The sequence below is a fragment of the Oncorhynchus clarkii genome, chromosome 24 (assembly GCF_045791955.1).
Source record: "Oncorhynchus clarkii lewisi isolate Uvic-CL-2024 chromosome 24, UVic_Ocla_1.0, whole genome shotgun sequence".
In the NCBI taxonomy this organism is placed as follows: Eukaryota; Metazoa; Chordata; class Actinopteri; order Salmoniformes; family Salmonidae; genus Oncorhynchus; species Oncorhynchus clarkii.
Window position 1 is genome coordinate 37,083,733 of NC_092170.1, and position 14,112 is coordinate 37,097,844.

The 14,112-nt window shown below is 46.7% G+C and overlaps 1 protein-coding gene across 2 annotated transcripts in view; it reads left to right on the forward strand.

The window, feature by feature from the left end:
* The first annotated feature begins 1,972 nt into the window (after nucleotides 1–1,972).
* Nucleotides 1,973–14,112, forward strand: part of LOC139382256 (sucrase-isomaltase) — a 93,655-nt gene continuing 81,515 nt past the window's right edge. Inside the window, exons 1-5 of one of the 2 annotated variants that reach the window (XM_071126120.1) lie at nucleotides 1,973–2,235; nucleotides 8,937–9,060; nucleotides 10,210–10,295; nucleotides 10,613–10,733; nucleotides 11,033–11,142. In XM_071126120.1, the coding sequence (XP_070982221.1) occupies nucleotides 8,937–9,060; nucleotides 10,210–10,295; nucleotides 10,613–10,733; nucleotides 11,033–11,142 (441 nt within the window). In that variant the 5' untranslated portion in view covers nucleotides 1,973–2,235. The remainder of the gene's footprint in view (nucleotides 2,236–8,936; nucleotides 9,061–10,209; nucleotides 10,296–10,612; nucleotides 10,734–11,032; nucleotides 11,143–14,112) is intronic. The other variant, XM_071126119.1, reaches the window with a different exon arrangement.

Consider the following 14,112-nt stretch of genomic DNA (forward strand, 5'->3'; position numbering starts at 1 on the left):
GGATATAACAGCAACATCAACTTACCAACATTACGACCAGGAATAAGACTTTCCCGAAGCAGATCCTCTGTGCGGACCACCACCCAGGACAATGGATCTGATCCCAGTAGGCGACCCAATACAACGGTACCACAGAAGGGGCAGACGGAGCAGTCTTCTGGTCAGGCTCCATTGACAGGCACATCGCTCACTGCTCCTGAGTATACTAATCGCCAATGTCATGTCTCTTGACAACAAGTTAGATGAAATTCAAGCAAGGGTTGCCTTCCAGAGAGACATCAGAGATTGTAACATTCTCTGTTTCACGGAAACCTGGCCCACTCGGGATATGTTATCTGAGTTGGTACAGCCAACCGGTTTCTTCACGCATCTCGTCGACAGAAACAAACATCGCTCTAGTAAGAAGAATGGCGGGGGTTTATGCCTTATGATTAACGACACGTGGTGTGATCATAACAACATACAGAAACTCAAGTCCTTTTGTTCACCTGACCTAGAATTCCTTGCAATCAAATCCTGACCGCATTATCTACCAAAATAATTCTCCACGATCACAGCTGTATATACCCCCTCCCCAAGCAGATACCTCAAGCGCAAAACTGAAAGCGCAAACCACTGCTTTTAATCATGGCAAGGTGACTGGAAACATGACCGAATGCAAACAGTGTAGCTATTCCCTCCGCAAGGCAATCAAACAAGCTAATCGTCAGTATAGAGACAAAGTGGAGTCGCAATTCAATGGCTCAAACACTAGACGTATATGGCAGGGTCTACAGTCAATCACGGGTTACAAAAAGAAAACCAGCCCCGTCGCGGACCAGGATGTCTTGCTCCCAGACAAGTTAATTAAACAACTTCTTAGCTCACTTTGAGGACAGTACAGTGCCAGTGATTTGGCCCGCTACCAAAACCTGCGGGCTCTTCACCATGGCCAACGTGAGTAAAGCATTTTAATGTGTTAACCCTCACAAGGCTGCTGGCCCAGATGGCGTCCCTAGCCGCGTCCTCAGAGCATGCACAGACCAGCTGGCTGGTGTGTTTACGCACATATTCAATCCCTCCCTATCCCAGTCTGCTGTCCCCACATGCTTCAAGAGGGCCACCATTGTTCCTGTTCCTAAGAAAGCTAAGGTAACTGAGTTAAGCTACTATCGCCCCGTAGCACTCACTTCTGGCTTTGAGAGACTAGTCAAGGAGCATATCACCTCCACCGTACCTGACACTCTAGACCCACTCCAATTTGCCTACCGCCCTAATAGGTCCACAAACGACGCAATCGCAATCACAATCACACTACACACTGCCCTAACCCATCTGAACAAGATGAATACCTACGTAAGAATGTTGTTCATTGACTACAGTTCAGCATTTAACACCGTAGTACCCTCCAAAGTCATCATTAAGCTCAAGACCCTTGGTCACAAATTAACTTATAAAAACAAATGCATTCCAGGTGAGTGCCTCATGAAGCTGGTTGAGAGAATGCCAAGAGTGTGCAAAGCTGTCATCAAGGCTAAGGGTGGCTACATTGAAGAATCTAAAATATCAAAAATATTTTGATTTCTTTAACACTTTTTTTTTGCATGATTCCACATGATTCATATGCATGGTTCCATATGTGTTACTTCATAGTTTTGATGTCTTCACTATTATTCTACAAAGAAGAAAATAGTAAAACTAAATAAAAACCATTGAATGAGTATGATTTTCTAAAACTGAGTCACAGTTTGTCTAAACCAAAGGAGGAGTGTTTCAAGGTAAATCATTACAACATACACACGGACGTGCACACACATATGCATGCACACACCTCCATAAACACACACACACACACCTCCATAAACACAGCAATATAAGGAAGACAGGCAACACATTGTCTCGGTTGAGCTTTGTTGGTTGTGATGGTTATCACCTTTTATAGTTGCTGAGTGGGTGCAGTGAAGTTGTAAAGCACACACACACGCACACACACACGCACACACACACACACGCACACACACACATACTATCTCTCTTTCTTGCTATCGCTTACACACAGATATAAATACATACAGAGTATTGATTTACACACCAACACATATACAGGCAGTGTTATATGGTCGGTAGGACCTAATTGCAGAGTGATATGATATAACGTGGATGAGACAGAGCACGGCACGACGGAGTAGTAAGGCAAGAAGCAGTGTGAGGTGAGACAACTTCTAACTCTAACCAGGGAACATAGTCTCAGATCAGGTATTCATAACTATACTATATTATTGTGTGTTTAGAACTACATTTTATTTGAGTATGACGCAAACAGTTGCCAGCTGAAGGTACTGTGCGACCTAGCTTCAACTGTTGCTGGCCTACCTCATCTGTGATCGTTTAAAGCAGACCTCAGGTAGGATACAAAAAGTTGTTCAAAGGCTAATCATTCTGCGTCATCGCAAAAGAGATACACTGTGTGTAGTTTATTGAGTAAAGGGGATGAAGCCGGCGAGAGGGAAGCCTGTAGACAACGCATAGAGAAAGAATAACTATTAGTTAATAAAACAGATAAATGACCATCATGGATAGCGAAATGAGGTAATTACAGGGAGTGTTCGACATGCATTAGTCTGAACTCCTCGATTCTCTTTCAACAAGCGGCAAGAGAATAAACGTCTACCTGTTGCACAATTGTCAGCTAGAAAACCTATGTTGTGAAATACAAATGTGTTCATTTGTAACTAAAGAAATTCACAGTGTTAATCATGCTCTATTTCATGAAACTTCTACAATCTAGTTTGTCCTTGTCATGCAGCCATTTTAGGGCTGGATTCAATCTGTATTGCAGAAGACCTACATTACAATTTGCACTTATTTTCCTCATTGAGCTGACACAGTGTCTCCACGAACACTCAAACATTGTTTTCTACTTCTGTAATATAGATTCAATCCAAACCTTAGATCGTGTTCGTTATAGAGGTGAGAATTTGACCCTGTTTGTTAATGATAGTGCCTTGGCAGCAGCTAATGGGGATCCATAATAAATACAAAATACAAATATTATCAAGTCAAATCCTTAAAGTCAACTGTTATTTGTCACGTGTTTCATAAAGGAAAAGTGTGGACTAAGAAAATAGAGAAATAATAGAAAAGTTAAACACATAATAATAGATACACAATGAGTAACGCTAACTTGGCTATATACTCGCTGTACCAGTACGGAGTCTATGTGCAGGTTTATGAGGTAATTGAGGTAGTTATGTACATAAAACTGGGAATAAACTGGCAGATAGTAAACAGTAGCAGCAGCATGTGATGGGTCGAAAAAGTGAAGGAAAAAAAAGGGTCAATGCAGGTAACTATTTCAATAACTATTAATCCGTCTTATGGCTTGCGGGTAGACCCTGTTCAGGCTCCTGTTGGTTCCAAACTTCAGTAACGCTTGCCGTGCAGTTGCAGAGAGAACAGTCTATGACTTGGGTGGCTGGAGTCTTTGACAATTTTTAGGGCCTTCCTCTGACACCGCCTGGTGTAAAGGTCCTGGATGGCAGGGAGCTGGGCCGCAGTGATGTGCGTTACGGTCGAAGGCCAAGCAGTTGGCATACCAAGTGAGGATGCAGCTAGTCAAGATGCTTTCAGTGGTGCAGCTTTGATCTTTTCAGCCTCCCGAGGGTGAAGATAAATTGTGGTGCCCTCTGCACGATTGTGTTGGTGTGGTTGGACCATTGACAGATCCTTAGTGATGCGGACACAGAGGAACTTGAAGCTCTCGACCCGCTCAACTACAGCCCTGTCGATGCCCTGTCTATAGCCCTGTAGTCCACCATCAGCTCCTTTTGTCATCTGTGGATCTGTTGGCGTTCATCTTTGGAATGGGTCCAGGGTGTCTATGCTGATGGTGTTGATGTGAGCAATGACCAGCCTTTCAAAGCATTTGATGGCTCCAGATGTGAGTGCGACGGGCGACAGTCATTGAGACAGGTTACTCTTGGGCACAGGGACTATGGTGGTCTGATTGAAACATGGGTATTACAAACTGGGTCAGGGAGAGGTTGAAAATGTCGGTCAAGACACTTGCAATCGAATCTGGTTCTGTAGTGACGCCTCAAGCACTGCGACGCAGTGCCTTAGACCGCTGCGCCACTCAGGAGTCCCTGAGATAATGCTTTTCTATGTGTGAAGTAAAGATGATCTAGAGTTTTTCACCTCTAGTTGCACACGTGTTATGCTGGTAGAAATGGAAGTAGACAGATTTCCGTTTCTCAGCATTAATATCACTGGCCAGCAGGAACATCTCTGGATGAGCATGTTTCCTGTTGGTTGAGTGAGGTCTTAGTGTCAGCTTCGATTTGTGGTCGTAAATAGACAGCAACGAAAAATATAGATGAAAACTCTCTTGGTAAATAGTATGGTCTACAGCTTATCATGGGGTATTCTAACTCCGGTGAGCAGAACCTCGCCACCCTCCTTGAGCATACCTGAAGCTGCCACAAGATGGTGTCTTGAAGGGTCCTTTTGGTTACAGAGCTGAGACTTTGACCCTGTCTGTTAATGATAGTATAGAAGGTGTCTTGAAGGGTCCTTTTGGTTATAGAGCTGAGACTTTGACCCTGTCTGTTAATGATAGTATAGAAGGTGTCTTGAAGGGTCCTTTTGGTTATAGAGCTGAGACTTTGACCCTGTCTGTTAATGATAGTATAGAAGGTGTCTTGAAGGGTCCTTTTGGTTACAGGGTCAACGTCTCAGCTCTGTCTGTTAATGATAGTATAGATGGTGTCTTGAAGGGTCCTGTTGGTTACAGGGTCAACGTCTCAGCTCTGTCTGTTAATGATAGTATAGAAGGTGTCTTGAAGGGTCCTTTTGGTTACAGAGCTGAGACTTTGACCCTGTCTGTTAATGATAGTATAGATGGTGTCTTGAAGAGTCCTTTTGCTTACAGGGTCAACGTCTCAGCTCTGTCTGTTAATGATAGTATAGAAGGTGTCTTGAAGGGTCCTTTTGCTTACAGGGTCAACGTCTCAGCTCTGTCTGTTAATGATAGTATAGATGGTGTCTTGAAGGGTCCTTTTGCTTACAGGGTCAACGTCTCAGCTCTGTCTGTTAATGATAGTATAGATGGTGTCTGAAGGGTCCTGTTGCTTACAGGGTCAACGTCTCAGCTCTGTCTGTTAATGATAGTATAGAAGGTGTCTGAAGGGTCCTTTTGGTTACAGAGCTGAGACTTTGACCCTGTCTGTTAATGATAGTATAGATGGTGTCTTGAAGGGTCCTTTTGCTTACAGGGTCAACGTCTCAGCTCTGTCTGTTAATGATAGTATAGAAGGTGTCTGAAGGGTCCTTTTGGTTACAGAGCTGAGACTTTGACCCTGTCTGTTAATGATAGTATAGATGGTGTCTTGAAGGGTCCTTTTGCTTACAGGGTCAACGTCTCAGCTCTGTCTGTTAATGATAGTATAGAAGGTGTCTGAAGGGTCCTTTTGGTTACAGAGCTGAGACTTTGACCCTGTCTGTTAATGATAGTATAGAAGGTGTCTTGAAGGGTCCTGTTGGTTACAGGGTCAACGTCTCAGCTCTGTCTGTTAATGATAGTATAGAAGGTGTCTGAAGGGTCCTTTTGGTTACAGAGCTGAGACTTTGACCCTGTCTGTTAATGATAGTATAGAAGGTGTCTTGAAGGGTCCTGTTGGTTACAGGGTCAACGTCTCAGCTCTGTCTGTTAATGATAGTATAGAAGGTGTCTGAAGGGTCCTTGTGGAGCTCAAGTAGAACTGCTATTTCGACATCAACAAGAAGTCAAAGGTCCTTATTATATGTTTGACATTGCAAATGATATTGGAACATGTTTAAAGTTCATATGGAGCAGTTGGTGACAGTGTGTTTGAGTCTGACAGCCCATGTCCACTGTGTGTTTGAGTCTGACAGAACATGTCCACTGTGTGTTTGAGTCTGACAGACCATGTCCACTGTGTGTTTGAGTCTGACAGCCCATGTCCGCTGTGTGTTTGAGTCTGACAGACCATGTCCACTGTGTGTTTGAGTCTGACTGACCATGTCCACTGTGTGTTTGAGTCTGACAGCCCATGTCCACTGTGTGTTTGAGTCTGGCAGCCCATGTCCGCTGTGTGTTTGAGTCTGACAGACAATGTCCACTGTGTGTTTGAGTCTGACAGACCATGTCCACTGTGTGTTTGAGTCTGACTGACCATGTCCACTGTGTGTTTGAGTCTGACAGCCCATGTCCACTGTGTGTTTGAGTCTGGCAGCCCATGTCCACTGTGTGTTTGAGTCTGACAGCCCATGTCCACTGTGTGTTTGAGTCTGACAGACCATGTCCACTGTGTGTTTGAGTCTGACAGCCCATGTCCACTGTGTGTTTGAGTCTGACAGCCCATGTCCACTGTGTGTTTGAGTCTGACAGCCCATGTCCACTGTGTGTTTGAGTCTGACAGCCCATGTCCACTGTGTGTTTGAGTCTGACAGACCATGTCCACTGTGTGTTTGAGTCTGACAGACCATGTACACTGTGTGTTTGAGTCTGACAGCCCATGTCCACTGTGTGTTTGAGTCTGACAGACCATGTCCACTGTGTGTTTGAGTCTGACAGCCCATGTCCGCTGTGTGTTTGAGTCTGACAGCCCATGTCCACTGTGTGTTTGAGTCTGACAGCCCATGTCCACTGTGTGTGCTGCTGTGTCACGTAATATATGACTGTGTTTTTAGTGGTGATTTGTGGTGTGTTAATTGATTGCGGGCAAATGGTGACACAAAAACGTTCCCCGGCGGTCTGTATGCCCTTCACACCACATTAAACAAGCTGGCCATGCGCCCCACACACACACACACACACACACACACACACACACACACACCCATACACGCACGCACACACACACACACACACACACACACACACACACACACACAGAAACACACACACAGACTCACCTTGCCTGTGCCTTCACCAGTACTGGGACTGGAGCCTAATGGCTAGGGAGATATGATGGGTCTGTTTATAATGGCTGGTGCTGCTCTGGTAAGCACTAGGAACAATGCACCACTCAGTATTGAGCACTCTCTCTAACACACACACACACACACACACGCACACATGCACACATACACGCACACACACACACACACTCCACCTTGCCTTCTTTCTATCCCACTGTCTGACTTTCTCTCTCCGGTCCATTTGTCATGTCTGGTGTTAGTGAGAAACAAGCTGATTGAGCCGGGGATGATACAGAGTGAAATGTGGTTGTCCCCAATGAAGGAGGCAGACATGTGTCCTGTGGTGTCCTCACGTCCTTTTCCTAGAACAGCAGTAGTGTCCTCTAGTGTCCTCAGGTCCTTTTCCTAGAACAGCAGTAGTGTCCTGTGGTGTCCTCAGGTCCTTTTCCTAGAACAGCAGTAGTGTCCTGTGGTGTCCTCAGGTCCTTTTCCTAGAACAGCAGTAGTGTCCTCTAGTGTCCTCAGGTCCTTTACCTAGAACAGCAGTAGTGTCCTCTAGTGTCCTCAGGTCCTTTTCCTAGAACAGCAGTAGTGTCCTCTAGTGTCCTCAGGTCCTTTTCCTAGAACAGCAGTAGTGTCCTCTAGTGTCCTCAGGTCCTTTTCCTAGAACAGCAGTAGTGTCCTCTAGTGTCCTCAGGTCCTTTTCCTAGAACAGCAGCAGTATCCTGTGGTGTCCTCAGGTCCTTTTCCTTGAACAGCAGTAGTGTCCTCAAGTGTCCTCAGGTCCTTTTCCTAGAACAGCAGTGGTGTCCTCTAGTGTCCTCAGGTCCTTTTCCTAGAACAGCAGTAGTGTCCTGTGGTGTCCTCAGGTCCTTTTCCTAGAACAGCAGTAGTGTCCTGTGGTGTCCTCAGGTCCTTTTCCTAGAACAGCAGTAGTGTCCTGTGGTGTCCTCAGGTCCTTTTCCTAGAACAGCAGTAGTGTCCTGTGGTGTCCTCAGGTCCTTTTCCTAGAACAGCAGTAGTGTCCTGTGGTGTCCTCAGGTCCTTTTCTTAGAAATGCAGTAGTGTCCTCTAGTGTCCTCAGGTCCTTTTCCTTGACAGCAGTGGTCTCCTGTGGTGTCCTCACGTCCTTTTCCTACAACAGCAGTAGTGTCCTCTAGTGTCCTCAGGTCCTTTTCCTAGAACAGCAGTAGTGTCCTCTAGTGTCCTCAGGTCCTTTTCCTAGAACAGCAGTAGTGTCCTCTAGTGTCCTCAGGTCCTTTTCCTAGAACAGCAGTAGTGTCCTCTAGTGTCCTCAGGTCCTTTTCCTTGACAGCAGTGGTGTCCTGTGGTGTCCTCACGTCCTTTTCCTAGAACAGCAGTAGTGTCCTCTAGTGTCCTCAGGTCCTTTTCCTTGACAGCAGTGGTGTCCTGTGGTGTCCTCACGTCCTTTTCCTAGAACAGCAGTAGTGTCCTCTAGTGTCCTCAGGTCCTTTTCCTTGACAGCAGTGGTGTCCTCTAGTGTCCTCAGGTCCTTTTCCTAGAACAGCAGTGGTGTCCTCTAGTGTCCTCAGGTGCATTTCCTAGAACAGCAGTAGTGTCCTCAGGTCCTTTTACAAGAACAGCAGTAGTGTCCTGTAGTGTCCTCACGTTCTTTTCCTAGAACAGCAGTAGTGTCCTCTAGTGTCCTCAGGTGCATTTCCTTGGCAGCAGTAGCTATTGTCCATAACATAGCTAATAAATAATATACATTATAATAATAAATTCCATTTAGCAGGTTATTTTATCCCAACGTGGCTTACAGTCATACATTTTTTTATGTATACGTGGTCCCGGGATTTGAACATTGGCATTGCAAGAGCCATGCTCTAGTCTACCAACTGAACTACAGATGATCTGCAATAAGGCCTTGTTGACAACATGATAGAACTGACCTTGTGTTCATCAGAGGTGATTACCGGTGACACACAGAACGTATATTTTGTTTAGCTGATGTATATTTATTTACTGTGTCTTTTCCTGTGTGCCTGTGTTAGATGGGGATTCGGAAGTTTTCAGGGTTGGAGGTGACTCTGACAGTCCTATTCCTGCTGGTGACAACAGTGGCAGTTGCTTTAGTTGTTCTAATGGCTACTGGGGAACCTGCAGTCATCAAAGACGGTGAGAACACACACACCCGCACACACAAACGCACACACACACGCACACACACGCACGCACGCACGCTCACACGCACGCACGCACGCACGCACGCACACACACACACACGCACACACGCACACACGCACGCACGCACGCACGCACGCACACACATACAACAGAGAAAGGGGACAGGGCTGAGGACAGTAAGGCTTGTTTTGGGGGCATAATATGGATATTATGACAGCTGTCACTCCAAATAACAAACAACTTTCTAGAGGAAAGACAATGCCAACCACACAAACACACACACACACACCAACTATCTCTCTCTCTCTCTCTCTCTCTCTCTCTCTCTCTCTCTCTCTCTCTCTCCCTTCCTCTGTCTCTCTCTCTCTCTCTCTCTCTCTCTCTCTCTCTCTCTCTCTCTCTCTCTCTCCCTTCCTCTGTCTCTCTCTCTCTCTCCCTTCCTCTGTCTCTCTCTCTCTCTCTCTCTCTCCCTTCCTCTGTCTCTCTCTCTCTCTCTCTCTCTCTCTCTCTCTCTCCCTTCCTCTGTCTCTCTCTCTCTCTCTCTCTCTCTCTCTCTCCCTTCCTCTGTCTCTCTCTCTCTCTCCCTTCCTCTGTCTCTCTCTCTCTCTCCCTTCCTCTGTCTCTCTCTCTCTCTCCCTTCCTCTGTCTCTCTCTCTCTCTCTCTCTCTCTCTCTCTCCCTTCCTCTGTCTCTCTCTCTCTCTCCCTTCCTCTGTCTCTCTCTCTCTCTCTCTTCCGGTCACTGCTCATGGTTTTGGTTTGTATATTAGGGATGAGACAGAACCATGCCCCAGTCTGATTAAACTCATCCTCTCTGCATGGTCAACGTCATGCCCCAGTCTGATTAAACTCATCCTCTCTGCTTGGTCAACATCATGCCCCAGTCTGATTAAACTCATCGTCTCTGCTTGGTCAACATCATGCCCCAGACAGTCACTCAAAGGGCAGATACATTAGTAACATCATTTGTGTAATTATTCCTACTCCTCACAAAAAAAGATGTAAACATTTAATTTACTCAATGTCAAGTGAACTAAGCCAGCCTAAGCTGAAATTGGCTGATGCTTATCAGTGATGATTTGTGATTGGTTGTTGGGTCAGTGTTTGGTCAGTAGATACGTATTCCCTGTCTGCTCTGACAGAGACCACAGGCACCGTGGTTCCAGAATGTCCCGTTATTCCACTGGGGGAGAGAGTCGACTGTTTCCCTGACGCCGGTGCATCGAAGGTATGTTTCCATGGAGACCTGGGTGACCTGGGTCCTCTACACGTCTCATCATTCCTAAAGGATTTACTTTCCCATCATTACTAAACAGGACGTAGATATCAGGAGTACCGAACCCTCCTCCTGGAGAGCTACCCTCCTGCAGGTTTTACTTCAAACTCTTATCTAGCACGTCCTGCCCTGCAGGACCTTGATTAGCTCAATTAGGACTGTTACAACTTGGTTGGAGTAAAAACCTGCATTCCCAGTAGCTGTCAAGGAGGACCGTAGCCATAGCATTATACATTCTGATGATGATGATGATTCCCTTCCTTCACTAGCTGGGGTGTCTGCAGCGAGGCTGTTGTTGGAGTCCATTGGACGAGAGAAACGCTCCATGGTGCTTCTTCTCCACCAATCACGGCTACTCGGTGGTGCGTGAGGAGAGACCCAACATCTACAGTGAGTTCTACCTCCACCCCTCCCATCCACCCTCTTTCCATATCTCTTATTTTCAATCGTTCTCTAAGGCATGATTTCATGTACATATAAAATGTACAGCATATTGCTAAACATGATAGACATGATATCACTACTTCATTCACAGTCAGTCCTGACCCTCAGGGAACAGTCTTTGCTCAAATGATAAAATATTTCAAAACATATCATGCCCTATACTAGAAATTGCTTTTGAATTTGCCATCTTGAATTTCTGCTTTTAACTTTTTTTTCTTTCAATACCTTTGTGCTTGTGATTGGAGGCTTGTCGGCCCTTCTGAAAAGGAAGGTTTCCCCCTCTCTGTTTGGTGAAGACATAGAGGAGCTGGCTTTCCATGCTGACTTGCAGACAGTGAACAGACTGAGATTCAAGGTACAAACACACACACACACTGTCACTTGTAATCCACACCAAAATATGTCCTCCTGACCCCTGTCCACGTGTTTTGTCTCTAAACACATGTCCTCCTGACCCCTGTCCCCGTGTTTTGTCTCAAAACGCACGTCCTCCTGACCCCTGTCCCCATGTTTTGTCTCTAAACACATGTCCTCCTGACCCCTGTCCCCATGTTTTGTCTCTAAACACATGTCCTCCTGACCCCTGTCCCTGTGTTTTGTCTCTAAACACATGTCCTCCTGACCCCTGTCCCGTGTTTTGTCTCTAAACACATGTCCTCCTGACCCCTGTCCCTGTGTTTTGTCTCTAAACACATGTCCTCCTGACCCCTGTCCACGTGTTTTGTCTCTAAACAAATGTCCTCCAGACCCCTGTCCCTGTGTTTTGTCTCTAAACACATGTCCTCCTGACCCCTGTCCCTGTGTTTTGTCTCTAAACACATGTCCTCCTGACCCCTGTCCCTGTGTTTTGTCTCTAAACACATGTCCTCCTGACCCCAGTCCGTGTGTTTTGTCTCAAAACACATGTCCTCCTGACCCCTGTCCCCGTGTTTTGTCTCAAAACACATGTCCTCCTGACCCCCGTCCCTGTGTTTTGTCTCTAAACACATGTCCTCCTGACCCCTGTCCCTGTGTTTTGTCTCTATACACATGTCCTCCTGACCCCTGTCCCTGTGTTTTGTCTCTAAAAACATGTCCTCCTGACCCCCGTCCCTGTGTTTTGTCTCAAAACACATGTCCTCCTGACCCCTGTCCACGTGTTTTGTCTCTAAACACATGTCCTCCTGACCCCTGTCCCTGTGTTTTGTCTCTAAACACATGTCCTCCTGACCCCTGTCCCTGTGTTTTGTCTCTAAACACATGTCCTCCTGACCCCCGTCCACGTGTTTTGTCTCTAAACACATGTCCTCCTGACCCCTGTCCCTGTGTTTTGTCTCTAAACACATGTCCTCCTGACCCCTGTCCACGTGTTTTGTCTCTAAACACATGTCCTCCTGACCCCTGTCCCTGTGTTTTGTCTCTAAACACATGTCCTCCTGACCCCCGTCCCTGTGTTTTGTCTCTAAACACATGTCCTCCTGACCCCCGTCCCTGTGTTTTGTCTCTAAACACATGTCCTCCTGACCCCCGTCCCTGTGTTTTGTCTCTAAACACATGTCCTCCTGACCCCCGTCCTTGTGTTTTGTCTCTAAACACATGTCCTCCTGACCCCTGTCCCTGTGTTTTGTCTCTAAACACATGTCCTCCTGACCCCTGTCCATGTGTTTTGTCTCTAAACACATGTCCTCCTGACCCCTGTCCACGTGTTTTGTCTCTAAACACATGTCCTCCTGACCCCTGTCCACGTGTTTTGTCTCTAAACACATGTCCTCCTGACCCCTGTCCCTGTGTTTTGTCTCTAAGCACATTTCCTCCTGACCCCTGTCCCTGTGTTTTGTCTCTAAACACATGTCCTCCTGACATTTCTCCCTGTGTTTTGTCTCTAAACACATGTCCTCCTGACCCCCGTCCCTGTGTTTTGTCTCTAAACACATGTCCTCCTGACCCCTGTCCCTGTGTTTTGTTTCAAAACACATGTCCTCCTGACCCCCGTCCCTGTGTTTTGTCTCTAAACACATGTCCTCCTGACCCCCGTCCCTGTGTTTTGTCTCTAAACACATGTCCTCCTGACCCCTGTCCCTATGTTTTGTCTCTAAACACAAGTCCTCCTGACCCCTGTCCATGTGTTTTGTCTCTAAACACATGTCCTCTTGACCCCTGTCCACGTGTTTTGTCTCTAAACACATGTCCTCCTGACCCCCGTCCCTGTGTTTTGTCTCTAAACACATGTCCTCCTGACCCCTGTCCCTGTGTTTTGTCTCTAAACACATGTCCTCCTGACACCTGTCCCTGTGTTTTGTCTCTAAACACATGTCCTCCTGACCCCTGTCCCTGTGTTTTGTCTCTAAACACATGTCCTCCTGACCCCTGTCCCCGTGTTTTTTCTCAAAACACATGTACTCCTGACCCCTGTCCCCATGTTTTGTCTCTAAACACATGTCCTCCTGACCCCTGTCCCCGTGTTTTGTCTCTAAACACATGTCCTCCTGACCCCTGTCCCTGTGTTTTGTCTCTAAACACATGTCCTCCTGACCCCTGTCCACGTGTTTTGTCTCTAAACAAATGTCCTCCAGACCCCTGTCCCTGTGTTTTGTCTCTAAACACATGTCCTCCTGACCCCTGTCCCTGTGTTTTGTCTCTAAACACATGTCCTCCTGACCCCTGTCCCTGTGTTTTGTCTCTAAACACATGTCCTCCTGACCCCAGTCCGTGTGTTTTGTCTCAAAACACATGTCCTCCTGACCCCTGTCCCCGTGTTTTGTCTCAAAACACATGTCCTCCTGACCCCCGTCCCTGTGTTTTGTCTCTAAACACATGTCCTCCTGACCCCTGTCCCTGTGTTTTGTCTCTATACACATGTCCTCCTGACCCCTGTCCCTGTGTTTTGTCTCTAAACACATGTCCTCCTGACCCCCGTCCCTGTGTTTTGTCTCAAAACACATGTCCTCCTGAACCCTGTCCACGTGTTTTGTCTCTAAACACATGTCCTCCTGACCCCTGTCCCTGTGTTTTGTCTCTAAACACATGTCCTCCTGACCCCTGTCCCTGTGTTTTGTCTCTAAACACATGTCCTCCTGACCCCCGTCCACGTGTTTTGTCTCTAAACACATGTCCTCCTGACCCCTGTCCCTGTGTTTTGTCTCTAAACACATGTCCTCCTGACCCCTGTCCACGTGTTTTGTCTCTAAACACATGTCCTCCTGACCCCTGTCCCTGTGTTTTGTCTCTAAACACATGTCCTCCTGACCCCCGTCCCTGTGTTTTGTCTCTAAACACATGTCCTCCTGACCCCCGTCCCTGTGTTTTGTCTCTAAACACATGTCCTCCTGACCCCCGTCCCTGTGTT